The sequence below is a fragment of the Calonectris borealis genome, chromosome 3 (assembly GCF_964195595.1).
Source record: "Calonectris borealis chromosome 3, bCalBor7.hap1.2, whole genome shotgun sequence".
NCBI classification, from domain to species: domain Eukaryota; kingdom Metazoa; phylum Chordata; class Aves; order Procellariiformes; family Procellariidae; genus Calonectris; species Calonectris borealis.
In genome coordinates, this window is record NC_134314.1 from 11,360,484 (window position 1) to 11,374,681 (window position 14,198).

At 40.3% G+C, this 14,198-nt stretch overlaps 1 protein-coding gene across 1 annotated transcript; it reads left to right on the forward strand.

Moving 5' to 3' along the window:
- The first annotated feature begins 612 nt into the window (after window positions 1-612).
- On the forward strand, window positions 613-14,029 carry LAPTM4A (lysosomal protein transmembrane 4 alpha). The gene is made up of 7 exons (XM_075144991.1): window positions 613-889; window positions 7,352-7,472; window positions 9,659-9,735; window positions 9,832-9,954; window positions 11,142-11,237; window positions 12,635-12,733; window positions 13,249-14,029. Exons 1-7 carry the CDS (start codon window positions 791-793, stop codon window positions 13,321-13,323), a joined length of 690 nt encoding a protein of 229 aa, XP_075001092.1. The 5' UTR covers window positions 613-790; the 3' UTR covers window positions 13,324-14,029.
- The last annotated feature ends 169 nt before the right edge of the window (window positions 14,030-14,198 follow it).

Sequence of the window (14,198 nt, forward strand, 5' to 3'; positions counted from 1 at the left end):
TGGACTAAAACTCACCTCTTCTGTTTACCCTCTTAGCATGTTACACACAATATTAATAATTTAATCCAAGGAATTAATGCAAAAGAATAGCAGAAGGGTTTATGCGAATTGAACCCTGTACAGTCCTGGCTGAATTTCAGTAAAGCCGTGAGATGTTGGTAGTATCTCAAAGCAGGCCGCTTCGGGCCCTGCTAAGGAGACACCTACTCCATTTTTTTTTTTTCCTTGGAAGAAAGGGTTATCGCTGGACAATGCAGTTTCCCCGTAAGGTTTTAGATACCTGCTTGGAGGCCGAGCACTGGCTCTTGGCCGTGGTCAACCTCCACCGGCCCTGTGTGGGGAAGCACGGCGAGCTGTGCCCCAGATGCCAGCCGAGCACAGCCAGGGGCCTGCCCTCCGGGATCCGCCATGGGGAGCGGTACCAGCCCCAAGGGGGCTTTGGCGGGAGGAACGGGTTTTGCCCCAACATGGCGGACAGAGGGGGCGACGCCCACCACGGGCCTCGCCTCAGGTGAGCCCCGCCCCCCCCCGGCCGCCACAGGTGAACGACAGGGCGTTGCACCCAGCGGTACTGTGATTGGCCCGCGGGGCCGCCAATCGCCTGTTGCCGCGGCAACGCGCACGCCCTCCCGCAGGCACACCCCCGCGCCCCCGCTGTCGGCGCCTGATTGGCCAGAGCGGCGGTGACGCGTGCGCGGGGGTTTTACGGCCCTCAGCTGGAGGAGAAGCAGCTGGAGAGGGCGAGCGGCGGGCCTGGAGGCGGGAGGTCGGCGTCGCCGCTGTTACCACCATGACGTTCAAGCGGAGCCGGGACCGCTTCTACAGTACCCGCTGTTGCGGCTGCTGCCATGTGCGGACCGGCACCATTATTCTGGGCACCTGGTACATGGTGAGAGACGGGCGCGGGGGGCAGCCGGCGCCGCTGAGGGGGCGGTGATTTGCGTTGTGCGCAGCGCGCATGCGTGGGAGTTCGGCCCTTGCCCAGCCTGGGCGCGGTGGGCGCGGAGTAGGCAGCGCGCATGCGCTGCCGGTGGGCCCGGGCGGGGCCGCCGAAGGGGCTGTGGCGGCGGGTGCAGCGGGGCTCCCTCTCCTCTCGCCTGGGGAGTTGCTTCCGTCGGGAGCCAGCTGTCGTCGTGCTAGCCGTCGCGATTGGGGAAGCTGCATGAGCTTCTTGGAGTCACCCGTCGTGGCTCGGGCCCCGCTTCCTTCTCGGGGTCTGTTTCGGGCTTGCCAAACCCAGTTGTCCCTTGGCGGCTCCCTTGTTGTGGTTAGAAAAATAAAATGAAGGGGAAGTTCAGGGCATTTTAACCTGGGTCTCCGAGGGGTTCTGTTACTGTTCCCATTCCTTTTCGTAGATTGGAGGTCTTTTACATTTTTCAAACAGTACTGAACGTGTCCTTGGTAAGAAAGGAGATGCTCACTTTAGGGAGAATTTGGGGTGTGTCGAGAACAGGATGTTAAGATGTGGTTCCCCTGAGTAGAGTGTAACCTCTGAGGGGAAGGTGAGGGTCTTTGAAATGAGCATGGCTTCTGCTTGTTGAAGAGATTTGTGGAAAAGGAAGTTCCGGCTTATTTGGGACTTTGTGTTCTCAACACAGTGGTTGAGGAGCGATAGAAACAGGTTTCGTTTCCAAAACACCTCTTGTTTTCTGACTGGTGGGTGCTTTTTTTCTGAGACAGCGCTGTGGTGGTGAAGCTGAAATATTAAAGATGGTTTTGAACTAGAGTAAAGTAGAAATGTGAAAACAGTATCAGCAAGTTAAGGCCTAGAGCCGTAACTTCCCTTAGTTCACTTAAAGGGGAACTGAGTTCCCCTTTAGTAAAGTCACTTCCTTATCTTTCTTTCCCCTTACCCTCATGGGCAGTAAAAACGTGAGGCTAGTTTAAAAACGTTGCATCATAGCTTTTCTATTCTCCTGAAGCTGTAACCAAACAAATGCACCTTACTGCCTTTCCCACTTTCATTCCCTGTTCGCAGGAGTACCTAGAAACCCGGGAGCTTGGGGGGAGCGGTGGGGAGGGATGTGCTTTCCTTAGCCATGGACCTGGTGGTACTTCCAGCTTCTGCCTCTCTTGCTGTGCTTCTGTTTCATCTTGTTGCCTGGATGCGGCACCTCTTCCTCCTTTCTGAATCTGTGTAAATATCTGTAGTGCTTATGGACAGTGAAAAGTATGCTGGTCATTGATGAGGTTGATGGCTTCAGAGGTGGAGTGGTATCTGAGGCAAAGCGTTCCTTTGGTCCTGTGTAACTGCCACGGATTCAGGCTGCTAGAGGGAAAAATATAGTTGAGTTCAGACTAGCAGGGTGCATGCAAAGTACTTTATAGCTGTGTTTTTCTATAAACTGTATCAAACACTTTGTTAAACTATGCATTGAAAATTTTTATCCAGTTCTTCCCAGCTATCAGCTGGAAAAAGATGACAACTCTTTTAAGTCTGAAAACTGTTAGCTGTTTGAGCTGAAATAAGGTCTTACCATGAAGTCTTAGGTTGGTCTTGCCTAATGCTTTAAATCAGAACTCAACTATAATTCATACCTTTTGAAGGTAAAGTACAAGGTGGACAGTGAAAATTGAACTTACCTTTCTGCTGACAAACTTAATTTTTTTTTTTTAAGTGGCCTAGGGTATGTCAGGTTGTGTAGACATGCTAATGAATGCACCATTTAAGTATATCGCTAACTTCAGTCTTTCAGATGCTAGCTTGTGATAAGTATTTCTAAATCAATTTAAAATCTGTGTGGTAAGTTACGGTGGGACAAATAGTAATAACTTTCTGTGTGGGGTGGGTTTTTTGTTTTTGTTTGTTGTTTTTTTTTTTTGCAAGGGAGGTAACTTTTTGGTGGGGGAGAATGCTTAGTTCAACAACAGCTTTGTGTTACTGAAAATCTTGATCAGCCTGTATTTACTGGATAGACTGTGTTCTTGTGCTGTGCAGTCCTGAAGGAATTTGATACCAAACATAAAATGGAGTCTCGTAGCAATCTACTCCAGATGTTTTAGTAAGATAAGAGTTTTGGCTATTTAATACATGTCCGTTATTCTTACGTAACCATTTCTTTAGGCATTTTCCTATTCCTTGCTTATTTGTATACTCTTAAATCTTGCATCTAATTAACTTACCTCCTCTCTAAAACAGTTACATCGCTGTCCTTGTTGTGTACTTCTGTAAGTCTAGAGAGAACAAGGACATTATCTTCTAAAATGTCTGCTTGTTGATGCTGTGTGATCAAACTGCGTCTTTTAAGCATGCTTCAGTCCGTATGCTGGTACTGTTTCTGATAAATAGATAAACAGTATTTGCAAAAAGATGAGTTAAGAACATTTCTAGCAGACTCGTACTTTGGGTTCCAGGACTAATATAGTTTGGTTTACTCTGCAACACCCACTACTGTTCTGTGTAGGAAGGAAAAAGAAACCTCCTATTCCTAGCTCCATAATTGCAAACATGTGGCTTTGAAGTTTGTTTCTTCCTGTAAACTTTCTTATTAGGCACAGTGCTTTCCAGAAACCGGAAGCATGAACACTGCCCTGGCAAAAATCAGATCAGAGTTCAATAAACAGTCTAAAAGTAATAGCATTGTTTTGGAGGGAGTGACTGTTTCATTCTGGCAGCAAACTTCAGCAATGGAGTCAAAATGATGCAATTGCTACTGGTTAGCAGGAGGGTGAGGATGATCTCTGGAGTCGTTTGTTCACTGAACAAGATTTCCAGAAATGAAGGAATGTAACTGGTCTCAATCTAATCTTGATGGTGCTAGAAGCTCTGAAGTACCCTATTTAAAATTATTCTTTTTCAGTTTTTATTATTTCAGTATAATTAAAACAAACAAAAAAACCCAAACAAACAAAAAAACCCAAACCAAAACCCCCATCTTGGTTTGTTCTTCAGGAACATGTTTAAGGAAAAATACTGGAAAGGTGAGAAGATGAGAGAGTGTAGTAGTGCAAGGCAATTTCCTTCATCTTTCTCATTCATAAAAGGAAATAAGCAAATGATAAGTAGGAATTCGTGTTCATGTCAAAGACTTCTAGTCACTTGGAGTGCTTGGGGAAACCTAGACTTCATGTTCAAGCCTCCAGAGAGATGAAGCACTTACATGATTAGGCATTAAATGTACACCATGGAGATAAAACTCGCTAATTAAAAAGCTAATGCTTGTTATAGTCCCACAGTCTTTTGAGTTCTGATCATATGGGGAGCTAATATTTCTGTTACTAGTTTGTAATAAATGCGGACTTTCTACTTGTATAATACAAGTACTGGATTTTTTAATTTTGATATAAGCTACAGCAAGCTTCCGTTAAGCTCAGTTATCCCAGTTATAAAAGTAAAATACACTTCTTAAACTACTACAAAACTAAATTAAGTTTTTTCATCTTAATGGATCCATCTTTTGAATAAGAATTTGAACATGCATTTTGTAATTTATTTGATTATTATTTTTTGACTTCCTAACAAAGAAGACTAGGACGGGGACTGCTGGGATTTCTGGGGTGTTACCTCAGAATGGTGCACTATCCACTGAGTGCTGGCTTGTCAGGGTTGGGGTTTTTTTTGAGGGGGTGGTGGTTTTAATCCTCAGATTACACTGAGGCTTACCTGTGCTATGTTTTTTCTGACTACTACTCCATGTGGACCATTTGTGAACATATATCATATTTGCAGTGAGTATATTCTTTTAAGCTCTGATGCCTTGCCATCCAAACCATACTCTTGCTGCCAGTCATGTTGACGATCAAGTTGAAACAAGCCTTGTGGTCTTGCTGTTATCAAGCTTCTGTGAAAGAAGAATGATAGTAGTTAAAATACAGGCTCTGGCTTTGTGCTTAAAAGGACTCCTAATTTGGAGTTGTTAGTAACTCGTAATTGAAATCCATATGTTGAATATGATGAATTGCTCAGTGCTATGGTATGATTCACAAATAGCACTAATGGAGTACTGGAAACCCTGGGGTGTTAATTGGCAGAGGTTTGGGTTTGTTGTTGTTGGTTTTTTTTTTAAGTTAGTATTTTTATTCTGTCTCACTGATCCTAATAGATTGGATTTTGAATAACTCTTTAATTTCCTATTTTCTTTGCATGCCATTTCAGGTTGAGAAAATAAAGCTTTAATACTTTGAACTGTGCTCAGTAACTAGTGAAATTACTAAGGCCTTTTGTATGCTAAATTAGGACCATGGATAGGATGAAAATAAAAAAGTGACAGATGTAGGATCACAGTCTCACAATTCCAAGGCATTCAAGTTCTTGAGGCAGATAGTCTATCATGGCAGTTAAACTCAGTATTGAAGTAATACTGCCTTTTGTCCTGAACTTTATCACTATTTAAGTTAAAATGATGACTGTGTATAAACAATAAATGATTTAGCTATAATTGAACATGTGTCTCTGTTCCATGAAGTAGAAATCAATGTTTCAACTGCCAGAGATATGAACCTTGGCATAGGCTTTTTAAAACAAGTATAGAGCAGGAAGTTACTTTCCGAAGTATAGGTTCATACCCCTGGTTCACTCACAGAGAGGACTGCTCTATATAGCAGGCTGGAAAATACATTGAGAGGGGAAAGGCAGGGTAGAGAAGGGTGAAACAGGAGTGGTGAGAGAATATAGTATTCTATACATTTGAACAATGGTGAAGCAAAATAAAAGATTTGGACAAGTGGCAGATGAGGAACTTGCCAGTTTGCCCTGTAGAAAGTATCTTGCAGGGGGGGAAATATGCTTATTTCAAGGCTAAACTTAGTTCTTTACAGCCAGCTGTACTAGTTACTGTATTTTACATTCCAAGGCATAAAATGGAGGATACAAGAGGCTGAAAGTAGCTGGAATTTCTAATAAGTTTGTATAATACATGAGGACATGATAGCATTTCTACAAAACAATCAGCTTTTATTTCACTAAAGGGTTCTTCTTAGAAGAAAGTGTAAGCAAGCTTATCACCATGATATCTCTAAACACTAGGGGAAAAAAAAAAAAGAAAAAAAAAATCAACAAAGCCCTTTTAAAAAAAAAAAAAAGCAGCTCTAAGAACTATGAGTCTTAAGCTAAAACTGCTTTCGAATGTTCAAAAGCTTTTTTTCCTTACTGAAAACTTCCGTAATTGTGCGTAGGCTTGCTACTATTGCTACCATTGACTCCTGGAACCAGGCCAGTAAAAGAAGAAATATCTGGCAAATATTCTTAAGTTGTGAGAAACTGCAAACCAGTTTGGTTTTTTTCTTTTGAGGCTAACTGTAAAAGATCCTGCCAGTGGTGGTGACCATACTGAATATTGACTGGAAAATGACTGCAGCTTGAAAATACCATCATGACATTTTTTTTTTGTTACACAGCTCTTTTCTTTGGCATGTCTCTCCAGATATTAGTAACAGAAACTATGCCCCTGTAAATCTTGACTACGTTATAAATGCTGTGAAGGCAATTTTGCAGAGGCTTAAGCTACTTTTGACTCTTTGAGCTCTTACTGTTACTGAAAGCCTTTCTGGTATGTACCAAAATGGGGAAACAGAAGTAGTCCTCAATGGCAGTGTAAGTGAGGAGAAGGACCGGTAAGCACATAGCCAACACTAAATGCTTACAAATTTTGGGGTTCAATCTTTGTGTGAGATTTCTTTAACTTTACCTGTGTTTGTGTTGCCTTTCTGATAAGGACTGATGAGGTTTTAGTAAATTATCTAGGAAGGGGAGGGAGCCAGTTCTCCCCTGCTTGTATTAAAACTGTAACATGGGAAAAACCAAGAAGCAAGCTCCATTTGAAGATTAGAGCTGTAGTGGAAGTTTTCCCTCATACTCAGTATTTACTGTGTGATGCTTGCACATCCCCTTGTCCTGCTTGCCCCCCAGCACTATTTGAAAGAGTAGGGTGCAGTACCTTATTTGTGCATTAAATAACTCTGCCTTTCAATTTGTTGTAGAAAGCAGAAACTCTGTCCAAATGTTCCTCACTGTGTCTATTGTTGTACCTTTTCCTTCCTGGCCTCTTTTAACTGTTTCCAGTTTTCCGGTTCAGAAATCTGTGCGTTCATCATGCAGCATCAGTTTAATTATGTCATTTGAATCCTTACAAAGCCTATCCATCCTCTTAATTTGCAAAGTTATTTAGTTGTGATTTGTTAAAATTAGCAAGTGTCCAGTGCTTTTCTGTTTTTTTTTTTTGGTAGTGGTTTAACTAAATCAGCTTGAAATTTAATCATAAGTTGGGTTCTTTTTTTTTTTCCTTCCATATATAGGCAAAGCAAAGAGTTTATTTCTAACTGAAATAAAAGGTTTACTAGTGTGTCCTTAAAAAGATAAAGATCATAGCTGTTGCAGTGTAAATAACCTTTAGGTAACTGTGATCTTTCTCAGGTGGTGAACTTGCTGATGGGCATCTTGTTGACAGTAGAAGTGACTCATCCAAATATAGTGCCAACTGTTGATATCCAGTATGAAGTCATCGGAAATTACTATGCTTCTGAGAGAATGGCTGGTAGGTGTATGACTCTGCTGTCTGATTAGATAATAAAGCATGCAGTATCATGGTGTATTTGCCTTACACTAGTATGTAATATACGCATATAGCTTTTCAATATGGTTGTCTTGTTTTCTGAATTCCTCTTTAATGATTCTGGGATTGAGGTCTTCTACAAGAATAAAAAAAAACTTACGTGGAATATTATTTTTATTTCATATTACTCCTAAGCATCTTAAATGATAAGATTTCTAAAGATTTCTTGGCCTTCTGATGCTTTGAGTGTTGAAGTATGTGTGGAACATCTCTTAAGTCACTTTCTCAGTAAACATTTACTATCCTTGCTGTGTCAGTAAAACAAAAAGCAGAAAACTATTTTTAAAGATTTTTTTTTTTTTTAAATTTTTGGTGATCCTCATAGATTTAAGGAAAGAGCTTACAGCTATTGTGTAGGAGGTTACTAAGAGGAAAACCATGCCATTTTTCGAAGAACAGTGGAAGAATTGGGATGCCAAGTACTTGAGTGAAACCAAAATATTTATCTAAAAAGTTTGACGTGTAGAAGAAACAGAAGAGAAAGTGTCAGAATTAAGCCTACTTCCACTCTGTTGTTATAGATGAAATGTATGATATGTACAAGTGTAATCAGTGTCAAACTTTTGTCTGTAATGACCAAGTTTCTTAACTGTAGTACGACATATAAACTTGTGCGCACGCGTTGTTTTTGAATGTGCAGAAATACGTTGAGTGTGGCACTTCTAATGTCTTAAGTCTGTTGTATTACACTAAAATTTAGGGAGGGTCAGAACCAGTCCGGAGTGAAGACAAATAGTACAGCACAAATCTGGATTTTGAGAGTTCTGGTTTACAGTCTTTGTATTAGTTGTTGAGGATCTGTCAGTTCTGACCTGTGACTGGAACTCATGCTTGTTAGTAATGAAATGAGAGTGAGAACAAGAACCAAATACTTCATAAAGCCAAGATATTAAGTAAAATTACAGCAGATATCTGTAAAATGACATGTTTTGTAACAAATGTTGGTGTACTTGATAGTCTTAAACTTGCATGACTCAGAGATGGTTCTGAAGGTGCCTTCTCCACTCTTTAGTGTAAAATAGCTATCACGTGCTTTTGACTTAAAGATTCTGGTTTCCCATGTTGGAATGTGGGCTAGAGGGCTTTGTGTGCATGACGGGATATTACAATTTTGATTGTGCATGTGTATATTGTGAGTAACAAATCCTTAGAAGAAAACCACACTTGTTGGTTATTGCTGAGTACCTAGGGCTTTCTGATCAACACATTGCATTTCAGACATGGGAGGACCTCCTTCTTGATGCCATCGGTATATGTAGATAATATTATTATCTTGTACTGAATTGGGTAGGTAAGTGGTTCTACAGTGTACCTTTTCAAATCAGTTGCAGACTAGAAAATTATGATTCTCAGATCATCTCTTTCAAGCATGGGAACCACAACAGTTTGGCTTCAGTATTGCTAAAAACATTAGGTTACCACATCTATAAACTCTCAAGCTGGTTTCTTGCTCTGTGTTTAAAATGTAAATTGTGCTTGCTGTAGGAGAACGAGTATAATCTAACTTGTGGAAAGCAGCTGTGCTTCTGTCATCAGTAACTGTGAAGTACAAGGAGAATCTTTATAATTCAGTTTCTGTGAGTGTCCTGGATTCTGCTACCATTTGGCTTCTGTTCAGCTGCCTTTTCTTGTAAATAACGGGATACCTTCCACACAGCAATTTCCTGTTTTCCTTAGGGTTACTGAAGGAGCAGTGCTGCTCCCTCTGCCAATGACTGAATTACATAATCAAACCATTTTAAAGTGTAAAGGTTGATACTGTGCTAACTTCACTTAAAATTCTTTCCAGTTGTAAAGTTAATCACCCACATACTTTTAGCGCTGACATATATTGCAAATCAGCATCATTATGTTGCATTACTATCAAACTATGTCAGGCTTCTAATTGGTGTGTCTGAGCTTTATTCAGGCTTTTGATTAAGGCAGAGGGATTTTTCCAAACACCTGCTGGTTTTCTTGAACCAGATCATTTTCCATTAGGAGAGGTCTGAGTTAACTCAATTCTGCTGCTCCTGCAGCAGGTGAAACAATAGAGCTTGTGTACCTGTCAGCTGCAGTGTGACAACTTCAGGAAATGACTGATGCTTATTGTTTTTCTTTTAATGCAGAAAATGCCTGCGTTCTATTTGCTATCTCCCTCCTCATGTTCACAATCAGTGCAATGATGGTGTATGGTGCAATTGCTGTAAGTATATTTATAGTCCATGGTTTTAAACTTGCTACTGGAATTTTTAACAAAATACCTTACAGGCTGCTGCTTTTTTTTTTTTCCCCCCCTTAGCATCGTGTAGGCTGGCTGATCCCATTTTTCTGTTACCAACTCTTTGACTTTGTGCTCAGTTGTCTGGTTGCCATCAGTTCTCTAACCTACTTGCCCAGAATCAAGGATTACCTGGATCAGTTGGTAAGTGTTTGTTCAGCTCAGGTTGGTATTTTACATTTGAAATTAAACTTTGGTTTAATTGGATAAGTGACTGAGCTTTAGTTACCTTCCTGTGCACATGAAAGAAGAATTCAGGCTGCAGCAGCCATAGGGGATGACTGCTGGGGTGGTTATGAGAATGAGAGCTTATCAGAGGTGGAAGGGCCAAAGGTATCATTGCTCCCTAAAAGGAAAGCCAGGGAGAGAAAAGAAAGAATTGTGACAGGAGTTGTTGGTTTAAACTGTCTCTGCTACATTTGTAGTCGAAACAAAGATGTTCCTGACCCTTTAAGCAATGTGGTTCTGTGGCAGGTTCTGCTACTGCAGATGAAAAACGTCTTGACCCTTATTTAGTGGGGGAGGGGAAGAAGAGTGTAGGTAAGGATTCATATGATGTAGGGTCGTACAGCATTATGGGATGGAATCTGAGATTCTGAGGGTTCCTTTTTATGTTCTGTATGGCTCTTCTCATTTTGCAACAATACCTTCTAAGGAAACTGTAATGGAATTGTTATTAGTACTGCCTGTGTTCTAACTGCAGGAAGACTCAGTGCATAGAATACTGTCAGTTAACAAGCTCTTTCTGGCTAGTGTTTAGACCTGTTCAAGTAGACGTTAAAAGAAATCCTTTTAAAACAGATTAAAAAAAAACTGGATTGGTGTTGGAGAGAGGCTTTGTTACTGTGGTCAGGGAAAGAGAAGAGTCTCAAATTTGCAGAAGCTCTTCGTTTTGGCTCTTCTGAAGTTTGAGGGCAACTTTTTTCCTTTCTTCTCTGCGCACATTACATTACTGGTTGGACTGACAGGAGGTAATTAATACTAAGTCATTAAAGAGTTATCAAGTAGAGGACCTTAAGTACAAAATCTGTATTAGCATGAGTTTGAGGAAGTGACTAGGGACATATACAGTACAAGGCTTCTGTGTAGGTAGCCCGCTTCTGTAGTGACCTGTTCTTGCAGGACAGGCAGGATAAATACTGTGCTTTGTGGGAGGATAAAGAAGAAACTAGTGAGAAACGGAGAACTTTTTGTTGTTTCTGGGGGAGTAGTTTTTGCAAGAGTTTGTTTCATTTGGTGTCAAGTTTGGATGTTCTTCTGTCATATTTGTGACTGTGCAGTATTCGTGCTTATCTCCTCCTTTTCTCTCCCTTCCCTATTTTTTTAACCAGCCGGATTTCCCTTACAAAGATGATCTCCTTGCCTTGGACTCCAGCTGTCTCTTGTTTATTGTTCTGGTGTTCTTTGCTTTATTTATCATTTTAAAGGTAAGTTAAAATTTAAGTATATGTGTGTTTCATGAGTTACTATATTAAGATGTTGTCAATCTGAGTTAATTCTCAATGCTGAATTAAGAACTCGGCTGACTTCTTAATGCTGAGTTAAGAACTTCTTTGAGCAGAATTGTTAGGATGTTCAATTACGGTATGACTTAAGTCTTACATTTTGTGTACTGGTGTCTTCAACTAACTTGTTTGTATGTGGTGGGGCATGTTTATCCAGCTCTGCCCTTCCTGAGTATAAAGTAGGAATGCACAAAGACTTCAAATACCATCTTTTTGCATATGTGGACATAAATTTAGTATTTGTAATTAAGCATGTAGTGAAACAATATTGAGGTACTGCATACAAGTTTTCTAAACAAAACTTTTAAAATCTCTCACTGTGCCTAACAAACCAGGGTGCATGTTTTGGAAGGAAGATGATGGAAGGAGGAAATGCATAGGTTAATTCAGAGCTGCATCTTTCTCCCTACTGAAGGGTGATATTACGAGTTATTTTCTTTTTGAAGATCTAAATACAGAGGTGTTCATTGGAATTACAAAAACTTGTGCAGAAAAAGCATATTAGAGAAATTAGTTGATAATATACATTGGCCATGACAATATTCCTTTATTGCATTCAGATTGAATTTAAGAAAAACTGAAGTAATGAAGATGTTTTTTTACTCATTTTCTATACTTTCTCCAAGAGGAATGTCTGACTGGGAGGAGTGGAAGGCTAATAGAGTAGACGGTATTTTTGTATTGATTGGGAAATTCGGTACCTTGTGTATAACCACGTGCTAACTTGCCAGTGAAAAATTCAGAGAGATTAATGCTATACAGATCAATAATAAAAAAAAAAATCTAATCCTCATCACAGCATGATAGTATGTCTTTCTACAGCAGTTAATGTTGACTTAACGTCCAGGCTGCTTTGCTCTACCGTCTTCTCCTTGCCACCGCAGCTGTGTGTTTGTACCCTCTCTTCGCACTGGTAGTCAGACAAATAGTAATGCTAACGCAGGGATGGTGGGATTGTGCTGTTGTCCTGTCCTCCTCCTCCTGGCAAGTTTGGACTGAGATCCACAGAAGTATAAACCGGTTGGGGATTAATTCGATTAGCACCACTGAGGCAGATAGAGAGATTAGCTGAATGGATCTGTGAATTCTTTTGCTAAAACCTGTGTGGCTCATCCTCTCTGAGTCACTATGATAGCAAAGCTAAATGGGGAACAACATAGGCATGTGGCTAAATCTGTGAAACAGCAACCATTCCTCAGATATGTATCGACTAAGTTGATTTATGCTGCTTTTTGTCATATGAATGTCATCCAGCATCTAATTTCTGAATCAGCTAATGCATGTGAGGTCTTTAAAAAGAGAAATCTCTCTTCTTTCAGGCATATCTAATTAACTGTGTATGGAACTGCTATAAATACATCAGCAACAGAAATTTGCCAGAGATAGCTGTGTACCCTGCTTTTGAAGCTCCTCCACAGGTAAAACCTCTTTTTGAGATAAAAGGAACTGGCATTGTTTAATTTTGAAGTAGCAAACCACCATATCCATATATGTTTACAAGCCTTGTCCAGCTTTCTAAACAAAGACTGGAAAGATTAAAGCAGTTAAAGCAGCTAATGTTACAGTGGGTTATTTCTTAGTTACATTCTTATAGTGCATAAAATAGGAGGTTTTACAGAGGAAAGGCTTTGAATGTTTTTCTTGTAGTAGAGGGAAGCTTTCTGATTGCACCAGTGAAAACCTTCCTTTCCACTTTGCAAAACCGAGAGACAGTGGGGTGGAATGAATGACCTGGGGTTAGGTTCAGCAGAGCAGTAAGCGACTGCTGCACCTTCTTTCACTTCCTCACTAGAAGCAGCAGCAAGTTCTTCTTAAAAACACTTGCCTGCAACAGAGGATTAAGTTGCTGATGAGGCATGTGTGTGTTTGTTCTGTGTGGTGGTTTTTTTCCTAAACCTTCTCCATTAATCTCTTCAAAATGTCTTCTTTTTAGTATGTTCTGCCAACCTATGAAATGGCAGTGAAGATGCCTGAGAAGGAACCTCCACCTCCCTACATACCTGCCTGAAGCAATTTTCATGTTAATTAACATCTGTACCAGCTTCCTGGGGGTTTTGTCTTTTAATCTTGCAAAACTGCTTAAGTAATAGAAATATTCAGGGCTTTAGGAGCAAACTGTTCTGTTTAAAATATGTTTGATATAAACTTACTAAGCAAAACACATCTGGGAGTGATTTTGTTTGCTTTAATTTTTGTTCTCCTTAATGCTCTTAAACATTTTATTGCCTTAGGGCCTTATACTGCAAGAACTTATGCATGTGACTAACTTGTGGCTTTTAATAATACCAACTGAGCCAATCTATGACTGAAGTTAGCTACAATTATAAGTGTCTGCAGGATCGTGCCCTTAATTTATATTAATTTTTTTGTAAAGTAGTTCATAAAGACAATCTGATCGTGCAGCAGAATGACAGCTTGCCTTTATCCATTTTTTGGAGGGGGAGGGGGTTTGAATGTGGTATATACATGACTTTTTTTACTTTGCACTTTTCTCATGTTATCTTACCTTATTGTGGTTTTTTTGGTTATCCTATGTCTTGAAACATCGTATTTTTCAGGAAGAAGTGAGGGTGGCACAGGAGTTGTATTACAATGTGCTGCGAATGCAAGAAAAAGAGAGAGAAATGTGAAAGATGGTTGCATGCTTCTAATCTTATATGTATTTTCCTCTTTGTGATAAATGATACTTAAATAAATCTTTTACGAAATGTTTACCAGTAGCCGTGGTTGATCTGTTTGTTGTTGTTTGTTGTTTCTTTAAGTGCTTCAGTGTACTGCAGATAGTCCCACGTGCAACTTGGTGAACACTGGCTTCCTGCAGGTTGTTTAGTGATCTGTGTTCTTCAGCAAAAATCCTCCTGTGGGTGGACAGCATGGATTCCT

Bases quoted from the DNA above. Each gene is read 5' to 3' on its own strand.
- LAPTM4A (XM_075144991.1), top strand. From the start codon at position 791: ATGACGTTCAAGCGGAGCCGGGACCGCTTCTACAGTACCCGCTGTTGC. The intron at 7,473-9,658 runs GTAGGTGTATGA...CTTTTAATGCAG, and splicing joins TGCTTCTGAGAGAATGGCTG to AAAATGCCTGCGTTCTATTT. The intron at 9,736-9,831 runs GTAAGTATATTT...TCCCCCCCTTAG, and splicing joins TGGTGTATGGTGCAATTGCT to CATCGTGTAGGCTGGCTGAT.